At 41.9% G+C, this 16,281-nt stretch overlaps 3 protein-coding genes across 4 annotated transcripts; all 3 read left to right on the plus strand.

The window, feature by feature from the left end:
• The first annotated feature begins 463 nt into the window (after positions 1-463).
• On the plus strand, positions 464-4,812 carry LOC115402763 (toll-like receptor 7). Its single transcript, XM_030111301.1, has 2 exons — positions 464-527; positions 783-4,812. The coding sequence occupies exons 1-2, from the start codon at positions 513-515 to the stop codon at positions 3,927-3,929; spliced, it is 3,162 nt and encodes a 1,053-aa protein (XP_029967161.1). The 5' UTR covers positions 464-512; the 3' UTR covers positions 3,930-4,812.
• tlr8a (toll-like receptor 8a) lies at positions 4,250-9,298 on the plus strand. The gene is made up of 3 exons (XM_030111302.1): positions 4,250-4,322; positions 4,428-4,496; positions 5,974-9,298. The coding sequence occupies exons 2-3, from the start codon at positions 4,494-4,496 to the stop codon at positions 9,067-9,069; spliced, it is 3,099 nt and encodes a 1,032-aa protein (XP_029967162.1). The 5' UTR covers positions 4,250-4,322; positions 4,428-4,493; the 3' UTR covers positions 9,070-9,298.
• A 1,204-nt stretch (positions 9,299-10,502) lies between these two features.
• tmsb4x (thymosin beta 4 X-linked) lies at positions 10,503-11,668 on the plus strand. Of its 2 annotated transcripts, none has more exons than XM_030111867.1 (3): positions 10,503-10,655; positions 11,123-11,235; positions 11,311-11,668. In XM_030111867.1, the coding sequence occupies exons 2-3, from the start codon at positions 11,136-11,138 to the stop codon at positions 11,334-11,336; spliced, it is 126 nt and encodes a 41-aa protein (XP_029967727.1). In that variant the 5' UTR covers positions 10,503-10,655; positions 11,123-11,135; the 3' UTR covers positions 11,337-11,668. The 2 variants fall into 2 exon arrangements, with proteins under 2 accessions (XP_029967727.1, XP_029967728.1); XM_030111868.1 differs by having other exon boundaries at positions 10,589-10,655; positions 11,131-11,235.
• The last annotated feature ends 4,613 nt before the right edge of the window (positions 11,669-16,281 follow it).

The following is a 16,281-nucleotide window of genomic DNA, read 5'->3' on the forward strand; positions in this document are numbered from 1 at the left end:
GTGGGCAGCTCTTTATGCTGGGGTTAACGTTTCATATCCTGAATATAAAATATCAGGCAAATATCATTAATCTGAAGCAAGTTATTTTTAACCGTGTGACTTGATAAACCCAAAGGGAGGCATAAGTTTCACATTCCCCTGAAAGGAAAAACAGTTATGTAGCTGGTGGTAAGCAGTTACCTGCAAGAGTGATCAGCAACTGTTTTTTGCCTGTGCTTTCATACAGCGCAATAAAAGCTAAGACTTAACATAACTGAGTCATAAATTAAGGAAATATATTCCCAATCATCATCTACATTTTTTTGTTCTCAGACACAAAATAATATGAAAATTTTACATGAGTGTGGCCTGTGATAACAAGGAAGTGATGCCAGCTATTTCTGCGCGTGCTGGTTAACCCGGACACCTGCTGCTCTCATCTCATCATCCTACAACAGACTGTCAGTGTTACATTTTGTTCCAGCTCCGTTTGACTCGGTAACTCTGTCCAAGGCAAGGGCCTCTGTTCAACGATGCCTTCCCACCTGGTGAGTATGATTTTTCCTTTTTTAATTAGTACAATCTGTAGACAGCATGCAGGCCAACTCTGAGTAAATGTGTTGGTTTACACAGATGTATAGAAAAACAATCATTCACTTGCACCTTTCTTTATTTGTACCACAACATTTTTCACCCAGATAAAAAAGAAATATGTGATAATGGTTGAAATCTCCCACATATTTGTTGAATTTCTGAGGTTGTGTAACTGCATTCTCATTAGAGTTCTGTGTGTTTCTGTTCAGCTGTGTATGGCACTGCTGGGCCTTTGGTCCTGCGCTCCGGTATTCACAGCGGGCATCTACTACCCAAAGACGCTTCCATGTGACGTTATCGAGATCAACAACGGGAGTGAGGTGAAAGTGGATTGCACCGAAAGAAGCCTCAAAGCTGTCCCCCGGGGCATTCCAGGAGATACCACCAATCTGACGCTTACCATCAACCACATTCCTCAGCTGAACTCCACCTCCTTCTACGGCTTGGAGAACCTGACTGAGATCGACATGAGGTGCAACTGCGTGCCCATCAAAATCGGCCCCAAGGATCATATGTGCACTCAAAGTGTGACGATTGCAGAAAACACCTTCACCAACCTGAGGAATCTGCGAGCGCTGTACCTGGACGGCAATCAGCTTGAGAGTATCCCTACAGGACTGCCTCCAGATCTGATCCTGCTGAGTCTGGAAGTGAATCACATTTACAGGCTTTCTGTAGCAAACCTGTCTGCGGTCAGAAATGTTGAGGTGCTTTATCTTGGCCAAAACTGCTATTTCCGTAACCCCTGCAATGAGTCCTATGTTATAGAGAATGGCACATTCTCACAATTTAGCAATTTAAAAGTGCTTTCCTTGAAGGCAAATAACTTGTCCTTTATTCCATCCCAACTACCAACGACCTTGAAGGAGTTGTATCTCTACAACAACAACATTCATATGGTCACTGAGGAGGATTTCAAAAACCTAACCAACCTTGAGATTCTGGATATAAGTGGAAACTGTCCTCGATGTTACAACGCCCCCTTTCCCTGCACCCCATGCCCGGACAACGCACCACTTAAAATCAGCAAGATGGCTTTCCAAACATTGACCAAACTCAACACGCTGCGCCTCCATAGTAACTCCCTGACACACGTGATGTCCGAATGGTTCGCTCACATGAAAGAGCTCAGAGTTCTTGATTTGTCGTCAAACTTTCTAGCACGTGAGATCGGAGTTGCTCAATTCCCAATAAAACTGGGTAAACTAGAAGAACTGGACCTCTCGTTCAACTACGAGCTTCAGAGGTATCCTCAGACTCTGAGGCTGAGCTGCAGTTTCTCCAATCTCAGTTCGCTAAAAATCCTCAGGCTGAAGGGTTTCGTGTTTCAGCAGCTGAGCCCAGACAGCATTGCTCCACTGAAACATCTGAAAAACCTCGAGGTTGTCGATCTGGGTACAAACTTCATTAAGATAGCAAACCTCAGCCTTCTGATGGAATTAAAAAGCTTTAAAATCATCAGTCTGTCGGACAACAAAATATCTTCTCCCTCTGATGGGCAGGAAGCCGTTGGATTCTCTGGAGGAGAGCCTTTCAACTGGTCTCCCATGTCAGCTGAAGCTCACTACCAATATAATGAGGCCAGAGAGATCCACTACTTCAGATATGATGAATATGCACGCAGCTGTAAATATAAAGACAAGGAGCTTGGACAGATTACATCCTTCGTCAATGCCAACTGTAGTCAGTTTGGCAAAACCCTCGATGTGAGCCGAAACAACATATTCTTCTTGCACTCAAAATATCTCAATCTAACAGAGCTGAGATGTCTCAATCTGTCTGGAAATGCAATGAGCCAAAGTTTAAACGGATCTGAATTCATCCATCTGACTAATTTACAGTACTTAGACTTTTCCCTGAATCGCCTCGACCTGCTCTACTCCACCGCATTTCAAGAGCTAGTCAGCCTGGTCATCTTGGATCTAAGTAACAACAACCACTATTTTGAATCGGAGGGTGTGACTCACATGCTAAACTTTACCAAGAACCTGAAAAACCTAAAAATACTGCTCATGAACCACAACAAGATCTCTACTTCCACAAACACTGAGCTTGAGAGCGACTCGTTAGAGCGACTAGAGTTCAGAGACAACCGCTTAGACATTTTGTGGAGAGATGGGGACACCAGATACGTCAACTATTTTAAGAAATTATACAATCTTGTAGTCCTTGACATCTCTAAAAACAACCTTCGCGATATCCAGGCGCAAGTGTTCCCTGGACTACCAGACAAGCTTTGTGAACTCTACCTGAAAAACAACAAACTGAACAGCTTTAGATGGGAGAATTTACAATACCTTTATTCTCTGCAGGTCTTAGATCTCAGTGGGAACAGCTTAACCACCGTGCCGCCCATTCTGTCAAACTGCACCAAATCTCTCAAGAAGCTAATTTTGCGTCATAACCGAATCCTAAAACTCACACCAGATTTCCTGAAAAATGCCTACAGTTTAAAGTATTTGGATCTTAGTTCTAATGAAATAGCGCATGTTGAAGAGTCCAGCTTTCCAGATGACGTTATTAATCAGATGGACATGTTACTTCTTCACAAAAACAGATTCCTATGCACCTGCAATGCCACCTGGTTTGTCAACTGGCTCAACAGGACCAACGTGACCATCCCCAAACTGGGCACAGACGTTACCTGTGCCAATCCAGGGGCACAAAGAGGTCATCCCGTCATCTCAGTAGACCTGTCGGCCTGCCAGTACAACTACCTGTCTATTATTCTATTCATCCTGGTGACCTCCGTCATCCTCTCTCTCCTTACCCTGTCCATCTCCAGCCATCTCTTTCTGTGGGACGTCTGGTACATCTACCACTTCCTCTGGGCCAAGGTCAAAGGCTATCGGCGCCTGGGCTCCTCGAGCATGGTCTATGACGCCTTTGTCATCTATGACAAGGACGATCCCGCCGTGTCGGAGTGGGTGACGAAGGAAATGTGCGTTCAACTGGAGCGCCGCGGGGACCGCCACTTCACGCTGTGTCTGGAAGAGAGAGACTGGATCCCGGGGTGTCCCCTGATCGACAACCTGTCCCAGAGCATCCACAGGAGCAAGAGGACGGTCTTCATTCTCACCCAGAAATACATGAAGGGGGGAAACTTCAAGACGGCCTTCTACATAGCTCACCAACGGCTCATGGACGAGAAAGACGACGTCATTGTGTTGATTTTCTTGGAGAAAATCCCGTGCAATTCAAAGTACCTGAGACTGAGGAAGAGGCTGTACAAGCAGTCTGTGCTGGAGTGGCCCTCCAATCCTCAGGCCCAGCCGTACTTCTGGTTCAGCCTGAGGGGTGTGCTTTCAACTGAAGGTCACAAACAATACAACAACCTCTTCAAAGAGACGCTGTAAACAGAACAACAGACGGAAGCATTTAAAACCTTGACTCACTTCAGTTTGAATGTACTTCTTTAAATGAAAGACAGCATGTGAAAATCACACTGTTTAAATGTAATCACAACCAATCAGGATGTAATGTTTTTCATTAACTGTACAACAGCCGTGTGTGTTCTGCTAACTGCTATTAAGGAACTATTTAGCACTGTACATTTTCATCTTGTGTGAACTACCAATGAAACCGCTGACTTCTCTGAAAAAGGGAAATGAAAGAGACACACTTCTTGAATTCACATGCCAGTTCTTCCCCACAAACGGTCTTGTTGTGTCCCCTCCTGTGTCTATTATTTAATGTTAAAATTCAGCAGCACGGGGGTTTTTAGAGTTTGTGGCGGCAATAGAGAAAGGGTGAGAAATAAGATACTTTTACTTCTCTTACACTGCTGATTGGCACGCAAAGTACTGTTTCTGATTTTCTAGTCAAATCTTAACGGAAATTTTTCAAAATCCCAGATTCGAGCATTACCTGTTTTCAAGGTTGTCCTTTGACGATCACACAGGATCAGTAATACATGCACCATGGTAAGTTTTAAGAACACAAGTTCTCTCTATTTGTAAAATAAGTCATATAGAAAGCAGAAGATTTTTACGGTTGGTGTTTATTTTCATCGACTTGACTGAAAAAATTTGCAGGATTACGTTGTTGAGCAGGAGTGTTCGTGTGTATATTTATGTTATATAATACTTCATGCTTCATTGTCTTGTACAGTCAAGATTTTTTGCTGTAGAATTTCTCTGCATTTATATGAATCCAAAGAGTCGGGATGTTCATATAACTCATTACAAGTCGTTTGATGTGTTTTGAATGACGCACAGTCCATTAAAGTTTAAAACGTTGCTTTCTATACTTCTTCCCTTCATTGCAGAGCTGCAGATAACTTTGCAGGCATCACAAACTATGCACTCTACCATTTATCTAAAGGCCACAGTTTTTAGCTGGCCAGTGTCTTATGGGTGCTAAAAAGTGGATCTCCAATTATTCGTGACATTTACAGTGTGTCCGTTTGAATAAATGATGAAACATTTCACCCGTAAAAAAGATCATATGTAAGGAGGCTGTTCATTAGTATGAAAAATTACTCAAAGGAAATAAATAAAGGAATTAGACACATAAAGGACTTTCTCATGAGAATGAAAATACATTCATGTTTACTGGTTAAAAACAAACAAACACCAAAAGCTTAAGCACATAACATGGTTTGACTTAATTACAATAAAATGTTACTCCTGTATTTATTTATTGCCTTAGCTTTGTTTAGTATGCTAAAACCAGGATATTCGGGTGCCAAAAAAGCGCAGATAAATATTTCAAAGTATTTTATCTTAAATGTGTGATTTAGTTCAGAGACTTATCAGCATTTCACTTCTCCTGAAGCTTTATGTGCTACTTCTACAGTGCATTTTAGTGCTCAATCATTCATTTATAATGTTCTTTAGTCTATGTTTGAGTGTTTCACATAAGATAGAACAGGGCCAGTTATTTCTGTTGGTTCACTTACAAAGTACTGCCACCTGCTGGACTGCTGCAACATACTGATTTTTACAGCGTGCCAACTAGAGTTGTATGCTTCATGAACGCTGACATTACTGAAACGTTGACAGGTGGTAAAAGCACATGAACGACTGCTAAATTCCTTTTAGGTGAGCTGCAGGACTGGAGCAGTGTTGTCTCACCAGAGACATAATGGAGCGCAGTCATCATGTGAAGCCTTGCTAATGATGGATGACAAAGTCTCCCTTTGAAAACGCTGATCTTTTTATTTTTGTTTTCCCATTTTTCAGTGGAATTAGCTTAAGCCTCATTAACCTCAGAAATACTTTGAAATAGCTCAACGCCTCAAAAAAAACAGCTTAGAGGCTGCAGAAACCAGATAGTTTGGTTTTGGAGAAATCTTAGAGCATCAAAGGAACGAAGTGTTATCTATTTAACAAAAATGGAATCCCACAGCATTGCACAACGAAAGTTCGTCATTTGATTAACTTAATTATTCATCTACAGGCTGCCATATTTTGGACACACTTGGGACTCATCTGGCTGTGTTGTCTCTCTGAGGCTCAACTGGCTCCAGGAAAACCTAAATGGATGTCACCGCAGTTCCCATGTGACGTCTCAGCGACCAACACCTCCCAAGTGAGGTTTCTTTGCAGACGGCGTCATCTCACCAGAGTACCCGACGGGGTGACCAGCAATGCAACTGAACTTGTCTTGTCAGACAATTCCATTGAAAGCATTCCTGCTGATGCATTTTCGGAGCTCCTGAATCTGACCGTGCTCAATCTGAACCGGGCAAATAACAACAAAAGACTGAACATCCACGGCCAGGCTTTCAAAAATCTCACCAAACTGAAGCAACTGGGCATGGCTGGCACTCACCAAAACAAAACCCCAGAAGATCTTCCTTTCAGCTTGGAAATCCTTGAGCTCGACAATAATAACATAACAGTTTTAGACAACAAGAGCCTTGTTGGGTTAGAGAATGTGACACAGCTGTTGTTATCCAGAAACTGCTACATGTGGAATCCTTGTGGGAAATATTTCATCATTCATGACAACAGTTTTGCAGTGATGACCAAACTGCAGATTCTGGACTTGTCCTATAACAACATCACAGAAGTTCCTAAAGGACTACCCCGAACGCTGACCAAATTATTGCTGGGTTCTAACAAAATACAGCACATCGGTAAAGACGATTTCAGCATGTTGCACAATTTAAAAGAGCTGAAAATACAAGGGAACTGTCCACGGTGTCAAAATGCCCCATATCCCTGTGAAACCTGCAAGAACATTTCTCTGGATATTCATCCTGATGCATTTCAAAGTCTGACACAGCTTAAAGAGCTGAACCTGGGGGGAAACTCACTGAAGTACATCAATCCCTCTTGGTTTGAGAAGCTCAACAACCTTAAAGACTTATTTCTGTCGTTTAACTTCCTGATGGGAGTAATCACGGGTGAGGCGACTTTCCTAAAATACCTTCCAAAGCTAGAAAGAATTGACGTGTCCTTCAACTATGCTCTTCAACGTTATCCTGAAACAATAAGTCTCTCGAAGGAATTTTCACATCTCGTCTCACTTAAAACTTTGCACATGGAGGCTTTGGTTTTCAAGAATATTGGACCCAACACACTCAGACCTCTGTACCAGCTGAAAAATCTGTCTGCATTGAATATGGGTACAAATTTTATCATCAACACAAACTCCACTGTATTCAAACAATTTCAACATTTGAAATTGATTTATCTCTCAGAAAACAGGCTGTATCCAACACCGGGGGACAGTTCTCCAAAACTGAGTAATGGATACAATGACAGACTAGGTTTTTCTATTTCACCCAACTTGAATTCCCACAGAAAAGACTTTGTTTATGAGATAAACCATGGCCTGATAAAAGACGAGTGCTTTCACTCTGGACGAGTGCTTGCACTCGGCTCAAACAATCTGTTTTTCATCTCTTCTGAACAGTTTGAAAGCTATGGAAATATTTCTTGTCTTAACCTCTCCAGGAATGGATTTTCAGCAGCACTTAACGGCACAGAGTTTAAATCGCTGCCTAATCTGAAGTACTTGGACCTCTCGTTCAACAAGATCGATCTGGCCTACGACAACGCCTTCAAGGAACTTCAGAAGCTGGAAGTGCTTGACATCAGTTACAATTCCCACTACTTTAAAGCATTTGGGATTACTCAAACCTTAAACTTCACAAAGAACTTGCCCGTTCTGAGAGTGCTGAATATGAGCTACAACTCTATTTTCACACTCACAACAAAACAGATGCACAGCCAATCACTATCAGAACTTCAGTTCACTAACAACTACCTGGGGACTCTTTGGAAAGAGAACGACAAAACTTACGAAAAGCTTTTCACTAACCTCACTAATTTGACCACTTTGGATATATCTCACAACCACATTCTAAAGATTCCGTACAATGTTTATCACAATTTGCCGCGCAACCTCACCGTACTGCGCATAAACCATAACTCACTCAGAGACTTTATTTGGGACAAGCTGAAACACTTTCCTCTCCTTGAAATTTTAGATTTGAGCTATAACTCTTTGACTAACATTACAGGAATTAGCTCAAATATCTCCAAAACTCTGACTTACCTTGACCTGAGTAATAATTACATTTTCTCCCTGGTCGATGAATTCTCAAACTGTCCAAAAAGCCTAAAAACTCTCAGCCTCAGCTTCAACAAGTTAACTCTCATCAATCAATCTGCCTTCCAGCGGGGGCCCGATAACCCTGAGAACCCGATCAAGACTTTGTTCTTGTGGAAAAACCCGTTCCAGTGTACCTGTGATTCTATGGATTTCATATTATGGATTGAGAGAGGTTATATAAAGCTCCCTCGACTGACCACCGAGGTAACATGTGACACACCAGCAAACCAGAAGGGTCAAGCACTGATAAACTTCGATATCAACCAGTGTGTAAATGACAGTGTGGCATGCTTAATGTATATTTTCACAACATTTCTCACTGTTGCTTTTATGCTTGTGGCCACAGTTGCTCACTTATTTTATTGGGACGCTTTTTACTTCCTGCACTATGTTAAAGCGAAGCTGAAAGGATACAGAACCTTGAAGTCACAGGACAGTATATATGATTTATTTGTGACATATGACACAAGGGATCCGCAGGTTTCTGAGTGGGTGATGAAGAATCTGCGGGTGAAACTGGAAGAGGAAGGAGAGAAGCACCACCCTCTGTGTCTGGAGGAGAGAGACTGGACCCCGGGGGTCCCACTTGTGGACAACCTCACTCAGAGCATCCAGTACAGCCGCAAGACGCTGTTTGTCCTGACGGAGGGCTACGTGAAGACCGGGAGTTTCAGGCTGGCGATGTATCTGGCCCACCAGAGGCTGCTTGATGAAAACGTGGATGTGATCGTGCTCCTGATGCTGGAGCCCGTCCTGCAGCACTCTCGCTTCCTGCGCCTGAGGCGGAGGCTGTGTGGGAAAAGCGTTGTCGAGTGGCCGAAAACAGCAGCCGCAGAGCCCTGGTTCTGGCAGAATTTGAGGAACGTTGTCCAGGTTGACAACCAAGTGATGTACAACAAGACTTACTCAAAGTACTTCGCCAACAAGTGAGGCAGGACTCTGGGACGTTCCACTGGGAGCTGATTTAAAGTTACTATACAGTGTACAGTCATGTGATGTTGTTTAGAGGCTATTTTTGTTTGGAAATCACATTTATTGCTAACAATGACACTGAGAATTTTGTGATTTAATTGAAAATATTACTGTATGTAAATAAATATCTATTTTAAATCTGGAAACATGGCAGTCTTCCTATTGAAAAAGAAACATCACTGCATGAATGGAAAAAAATACTGAAACACAAACACATCAACTTTCCTCAATAATGCGTATCATAGATCCTCAGATTAAAACAACACACTCCAAATAATCACATTACTGTATTCAATTGTACTTAAAAACTTTTTTGGGCACTTGTAATTTCATGAGTATTTTAAAAGAGTTTAATGCTGAAATACAATTGATCCCATGTAATCTAGATCAGCAAAATTTAAAATCACAAGTAGTTACGAACCACCAGCTTAACTAACATTTTCCTCTGCTTGTTTGACGTCAATTGTTTGTTTGTTTGTTTTTTTGCACAGATATATTTTCTCCTTCAGATATGCATTTGTTTACCATTGTGTCACTTTTGTAGACTTTACTGCTTGTCTGACAAATGTGCTTTAAACAGATATTTTATACAGGTGCATTGAATTAAATGACAATGAATCTAGACCACACTCTAAAGCAATGAAATAATCTTACAGATGACTGAAGCATGCTGACTACATCAACATTTTTAAACTTAAATTCATATATTGAGACTTTATTCTGTGCAGTGGTTTTTAAATTCATGATTTTAAAATTTGGCAGATTTTATGGTTTAATAATGACCATATTTGTATTTTAAGAAAACATATATTTCAACTTTTTTACTAGATCATGTTTTCATTTTACTTTTTACTTGCAGATTACCTAAACAATATATTATATTTCACCTCCACATAATTAATTTACTATGTTTGCATATGTTTATTTATATTTGTCTTTATTTTATAATGAATCCATATTATCCATATTTATCTCTGTCTTCCTTATAGTTTCTAATATTTTTTATTATATCACTTATACCTTTATAGAAAACTTTTTTTCATCATGATGATGATGAGGTCCTTCGTTTCACCGCATGGGGTCGCAGTTGAGTCGTGAGATTAATAATCTGTTGCATGAAGTTAAATCCAAACTCGCTGCCCTGACGACAAATCGGTTTGGAGGCTGCATTTTGTTCGCTATTTGGTGTTGAAGTAACATCTGCTGCAGCTGCGGAGGCGTTTTCACAGTGAAAGCTGCAGAAAGCGGAGGCTCCGTCCACTGAAGCAGCTGTTCACTGAACACAGTTTACTTCCATCACGGTGTCGTTTTCTTTTTTTTTTAAAGTCAGTGCTCTGATCGGTGTTGTCCTACACTGTGTTTTAGTCGCGTGCAGATTTTGCTCCTTCATAATATGAATAAAGTGAAAACGCGGAGGTGCGGTGACGTCACGGCTCATTTGCATACTGCGCAGTATTTAAGGAGGGATTGACTCTCTGGCTGCACTCTGCTGCTTCCTCCGCGAGCCGGACATCTCCACTTCTCCCAGCTGAAAAAAACCCCTGGTAAGTCTGGTCCACGTTTAGCACTCAAATTAAGACGTTTTAGTCACTGCCTTGTCTTTGTTAGATTTTTTTTTGTTGTTGTTGCGGCTTTTGTCTTCCTGTATTCTGGTTCACTGAACACTTTGAGGTTAAAATTAAACTCCCTAAAGGTGTATTTGTGTCGTAGAGCAACTGGTAACGCTACTTTTATTGCCGTGGAGGCACAAATGCGTTAAATTTCATCCATGTGGGAGCTTATTGTTTGAGGGGTGTGCGCGCAGGCTTTGTTTGAGACGCACACAGCTGAAGGTAGTGCTCAGTGGTCGCCTTGAAGGGCGGTGGCCCCTTGTTGCACATGCTTCATGCTCTTTTGTGAAGTCTGGCACAAATGGATGCGTGCAATCCACTTAAAGGCCTGAACTGTAATTCATCAAAGAGCAAGTGCATTGACTTAGTTTTGTTTTTTGTTTTTTTCTTTCCTTTTAAAGAACCTCAGCAGCCATGTCTGACAAGCCAGACGTCTCGGAAGTCGAGAGCTTTGACAAAACCAAGCTGAAGAAGACGGAGACTCAGGAGAAGAACACCTTACCGACCAAAGAAAGTATGTCATACACACTCAGGAAAATTTAAAGATCCTGTAACTTGTCATGGAACTCACAACTTCTTGTTTTTGCAGCCATCGAACAGGAGAAGGCAGCATAAAGTCTTCCTGTACGCTGCACATTCCACAAGCCTTGCCTCGATGCTCCAATGTGTCACAAGTTGCACCACCTAATTGACTGAACAATGGCTGTACAACCACCTTCTGCCATCCACCTGCCCAACAGGCACTCAAACAGTGCGGGTTCCTGGTCATCCGTTGCGGTCTCAAGCTCCAGGGTGGCATCGAGGAGCAGGCGCGTTGTGAAACAACTGATGGAGCCACACTTTCCTAGCAACTTTGGTGACTTGTGGGTGTGCACAAAACAAGCTCTTTTGTAAATCTGGAATGCACATGTTTTGTTAAATATGCAAAATAAAAAATGTAAATTCAAGCTTCTCTCATTGTGACTTTTTGTGTCTAACTTGGAGTTGAACTAAGTATCAAGATGGCAAACTGCTAGTTTATATATTGCAAATTCAAAAGTATGAGGGCAGAGTTGGCTGTCCTCCTCCCTGTGCTTTAAAAAAAAAAGAGCAAAATCTACCCTTAAACCAGTTTATGCACAAGGCATCCGGAAGTAGCCTTGAGTCTCATTCTGCCTCCAGTTCTGAAAGAGTTGTCACATTGGAGACAATTTTGGTCTCTCCTGTCTGACAGGGTCGACAGGATCGGATTAGTGCAAACACTGAAATGCTGTCTTTGCCTCATTTGTCCAGTTTCAAGTGGTTAAAATGACTGAGCTATGAAGCTGCTCCCGGGTGCCCTACACTGACTTGTACTGTAATCGGGTGCTAATTAAGTACCAGTAATTGTTACATGACCTCAAGGTAAAACTACATACACTGAGTTAAAGTAACAAACTGAAGTGAGACTTAAGATCATTCTGTCAAAGTTTTGAGTAAGATCATGACATACTCTGTAACACACAACTCTCATGACAGCTCTGTAGTCTCAGTAAAGGGAGGCAGGGAAGGAAAGCAGTCTGGCTTCATTGCATGACAATGTCAGCTGTATTCTCCTGTATGTGTGCACAGAAGGAAGTTACATAATACATGTCAGATACTGAAATAATACACTCCGCTCAAGGGTGGGCCAAAACATCCATCCTCAATCCCCAACAGGCTGCATTTAATCTCGTCATTTTTGGTATGGAAATTTAAGGTTTTTTTTTTTTATTTTCAACTGAAACAACGCATCACGATTTACAGTCCTGTGCACATCTGTGATGCCAACCCCTTCTCCCACCCGCTTCTATGTCCCTTACTATCCTTACGTGCAGTCTGGTTAGACAACAGCTCCAGTGTCTCACAACAATGTGTGCTTTTAGCAGGACATATTACTCATTTCAAGACAATACGATCCCTTTGCACTCATTAATTTAACTGTCTCTTCTACAAACTGGAGAGCCCTGCGATGACGTCTCAGCAACTGGACTAATGAATAGATATAGATGCATAGATTTTTTTTTTGGTCATTACTCAGCTCTTCTTTTATTTCCTGTGTGAGTCTGAATTCCATGAAGGTGTCAGAAAAGTCAAGATCTTAACATGTTTGAAAAAAGCAACACAAATGACACTGAAACGGTCATCTGTGACAAACTTGGCATTGAATACTAAGAGGCCATCTGCCACTGTTGTGATGAGCACCCTCCGGACCGGCTGCGCCTCGGACTGACCGCACCCCACAACGGAGAACACAGACGCCTCTGACGCTTCATATGGATGCGTACTGTACGTAATGTACTTTGAGGATGAGGCCACACTGACGACGCTGCTGCTGCCCCAGAGGGGCTTATCCTGTAAATCAACCACTGTACCACACTGGTCATTTCAGTGAGCTGAGTAAAATAACATGTAAGTGACACAGCAAAAAAAGAAACTTCATGTCTGAGGAGCTGTTGAGGCAATAAAGACGTTCACACAGCAAGTGAACCAAAAATCTACAGTGATGAGAATCACTAGTCTCTGGTCCCCTCTATAGTCTACAGTACTTTGTAGTATTTATTTCTATCTATTTACCTCTCTTGGCAAAATTAAATATCATTAGATTTCTTTCTTGTCTGTGTATTCCTCTATAGAAGGTTTGGTGAGAGTCTGAAGTTTGTTTCCAAATGTAAACTCTATATTTGTGTGCACATATGGACGTGCTGTGTGTTGTGGTGCTCTGTCAGCCCGTGTGGGCTGATCAGCCTGTGTGCATGGGTATAAGAATAATCACACACCCAATGCTGTTGTAAACAGTGAGTCACAAGAAATTGTGTGAGAAGCAAAAGGCTGATCAAATCACATCCAATACGTGCTGTTTTTAAGTACAGAAAAGACATCAAGCTTCACTAATTCAAATCAAGAGATTGTTTAATATGTGATATATGTGATTATTGAACATATGCAATATAAGAAAACATAGTACAACATACGCACGGTCTTTGGCAGCAAATGCTACAGGGGCATGACGGGGCCTGTTTCTACCCATTATTATTTTTAAATGCATGAGGAAGTGACATGACCTTACAGCTGCGAGCTGCAGCACGGTGAAACTCATCTGTATGTGTCTGCTGGTTCCTCATGTTAAGCCTAAAGCCTGCATGCTCAGTCCATCTTCCTAGCCCTGTTTCCATGGCAGCAGACGGGCGATTTCCACATTTTCACATGATCAGAGACCGCTGTTCAGAGCTCCAGATCCATGCAATTCACCAGAGAGATTTTCACTGAAATCACTAAAATCTGTACTACTATAAATGCTTGCAGAAATTAGCTTGCGCCTCTACTTCTCTGTGGACACGGTATGAGTGATTTTACTGTATTTGTAGCTAAATGTTAAATGATCTTTAAATTTTTTTACCTGTTTTTTAGCCTTGAGTCAAGTTTTGGTGTTCTAAAATTGTGAAACATATGTCCAACAAAGAATGTAAAGTGTTATGGGTGAATCTTGATGTCTTGGTGGATATAGCTACAAGGTGATATAAAATAAAGAAATCATTCTACTGGAGCCATTTTCTAGTTGTTCGGTTCACAGTGGAGATCAGCTGACACGCCCCCTCTGGGAAAATGTTGAGTCGTCTTCCTGTCGCAGCATGTCTCACAGGTTTAGGCACAACTTTTTTAAAAAGGGTGCCGGCATGCGGCAATCAACTGGCTTTGTAACTTCAAGCAAACGTATTGTGGTCTCGTGTGATTTTACAAACTAATCTCCAGGTGTGCAGACATTTTTTTAAAAAACTATCAGTTGATGCCACGAGTCCCCCATAGAGTTTCATTTGAGTTTCAAAATGTGTGTGAAGCAAACAACTGTGTAAAGATGCACAACTGTCACAAACGAACAGTCTCCATGTGGTCACGTCACAGGATCAATTCTGTCTTTTGTTTTGGAGAGTAACATGGCTATTATTTTGTCAAGCGGAACACATTTATGTCTTACAAATTTAAAATGACTACATCAACAAATAAGCCACGTGTATCCATTCAAATAAACCTCTGATTATGCCTCCAGGGTGTGTCTGCATCTCTTTCAGCCAAGATCCTGTTTTGTCATTTGCAAAAAAAAAAAACACCCCCACAGATATGAGAATACCTGAATTATGTCAGCTTTGTGGTGTCATGTGAACAAGGAATAGCAAGGGAAAGTGCAAATGATCATTGGAGTGCATCCAACATCGTAATACAGACCAGGAGAAAGGTTTCTTCTGATTTTACCAATACCACAAAAATTAGAAGCTGAGACAAGAATGTGTATTCATCTCTCTCTTAATGCTCTTAATTCAGAAAGCACCACGGTAAGGACAATCCGTCTTTGTCTTTCTTTTTTGTGGCCATGGTGGGAAAAAGCAGTTCTCCTATTGTGTGAGGAGTGGACACAAAGGCTGTGGGTGTGGGCCGTCTTATCCACTGACACACTATATAATGGTTCTTTCGCATGACAGATACTCCCAGAAACCGGCCTTGAGCTACATTTGAGGTTTGTTCCCGAGGGGTGAGATCCACTCATATATCTGCTCGTCTCCTCTGTTGCTAATGTTGTGGACATCAACAAATGCAGTTCCACACAAATTTTAACCAGGAAGCAATAGGTACCACCAGACAAGTTACTCAACATTTAAAATAGTTCTCTGACGCCTAACTGAACAAACAAAGCTAGAAATGCTCAACCTGTCTGTTACTGTCAGAGGCAGGATCAGTTATTTATCAGTTTTTCTTTCAATTCACCTCGGTTTAAATGGCGATTAATTGCTGATTTTTTTAACAGCTTCCATAATGTTCTTTCTTTTCCTGTGAACATTTCAGGAGAATCAACCAAAAACATTAGTTATAAGACAACCTAAAAACAGCCAAAAGGAGGCATTACTCAAGCTTGCAGGAGTAGACATGACTGATTAGCTCGGCAGATGCATCCTGAGTGCAGAGATGTAGCGGTGTCGAGTGATTTAATGTGACATGTGCATGCAAGCTTACAGCTTGAAGAGAGCCGGCCTGGTGCACACAGTAGCTCACCAGCTGTGAGTCTGGCAACCCGGCTTCCCCCTCCGTCTGCACCACTGTCCTCACGGTGTTTGTATACGACCAGGAAACGCTGCATGTTGTAAGCCCCACAGCTTGTGTCGCACGCACATGCCACAGCATGCAAAACACTAAAGGTGAGCGTGGTAACGGTGAATATGCTTGCCTGGGGCTGTGATCATGTGTGACATCTGAGGCAGGAAGTGAGAGGCGAAGCTGCGAAGGGAAGCGTCAGCTCCCATGTCTGTGAAGGAACGAGCTGGAACACGTGTGGCTGTAGTCATGTGATTTGAGCTGGGGACTTTGGGGTTTTTGGGGGCTGCAAAAGATGGAGAAAATGCAAGTTGTGTCCAAATCCACACCCCCTGTCAGGTGTCCATGTTAACCATGCGACTACAGGCAAGCATGCAGCATTGATCAGAGCAATTTATGTTTAGTCTGACATCGCTGTTTATTATGGAAGCACCGCTGTAACGGACAATCATTGTCGGACACAAAGAAGCAAAGCTCG

This window comes from Salarias fasciatus, chromosome 16 (assembly GCF_902148845.1).
Source record: "Salarias fasciatus chromosome 16, fSalaFa1.1, whole genome shotgun sequence".
In the NCBI taxonomy this organism is placed as follows: domain Eukaryota; kingdom Metazoa; phylum Chordata; class Actinopteri; order Blenniiformes; family Blenniidae; genus Salarias; species Salarias fasciatus.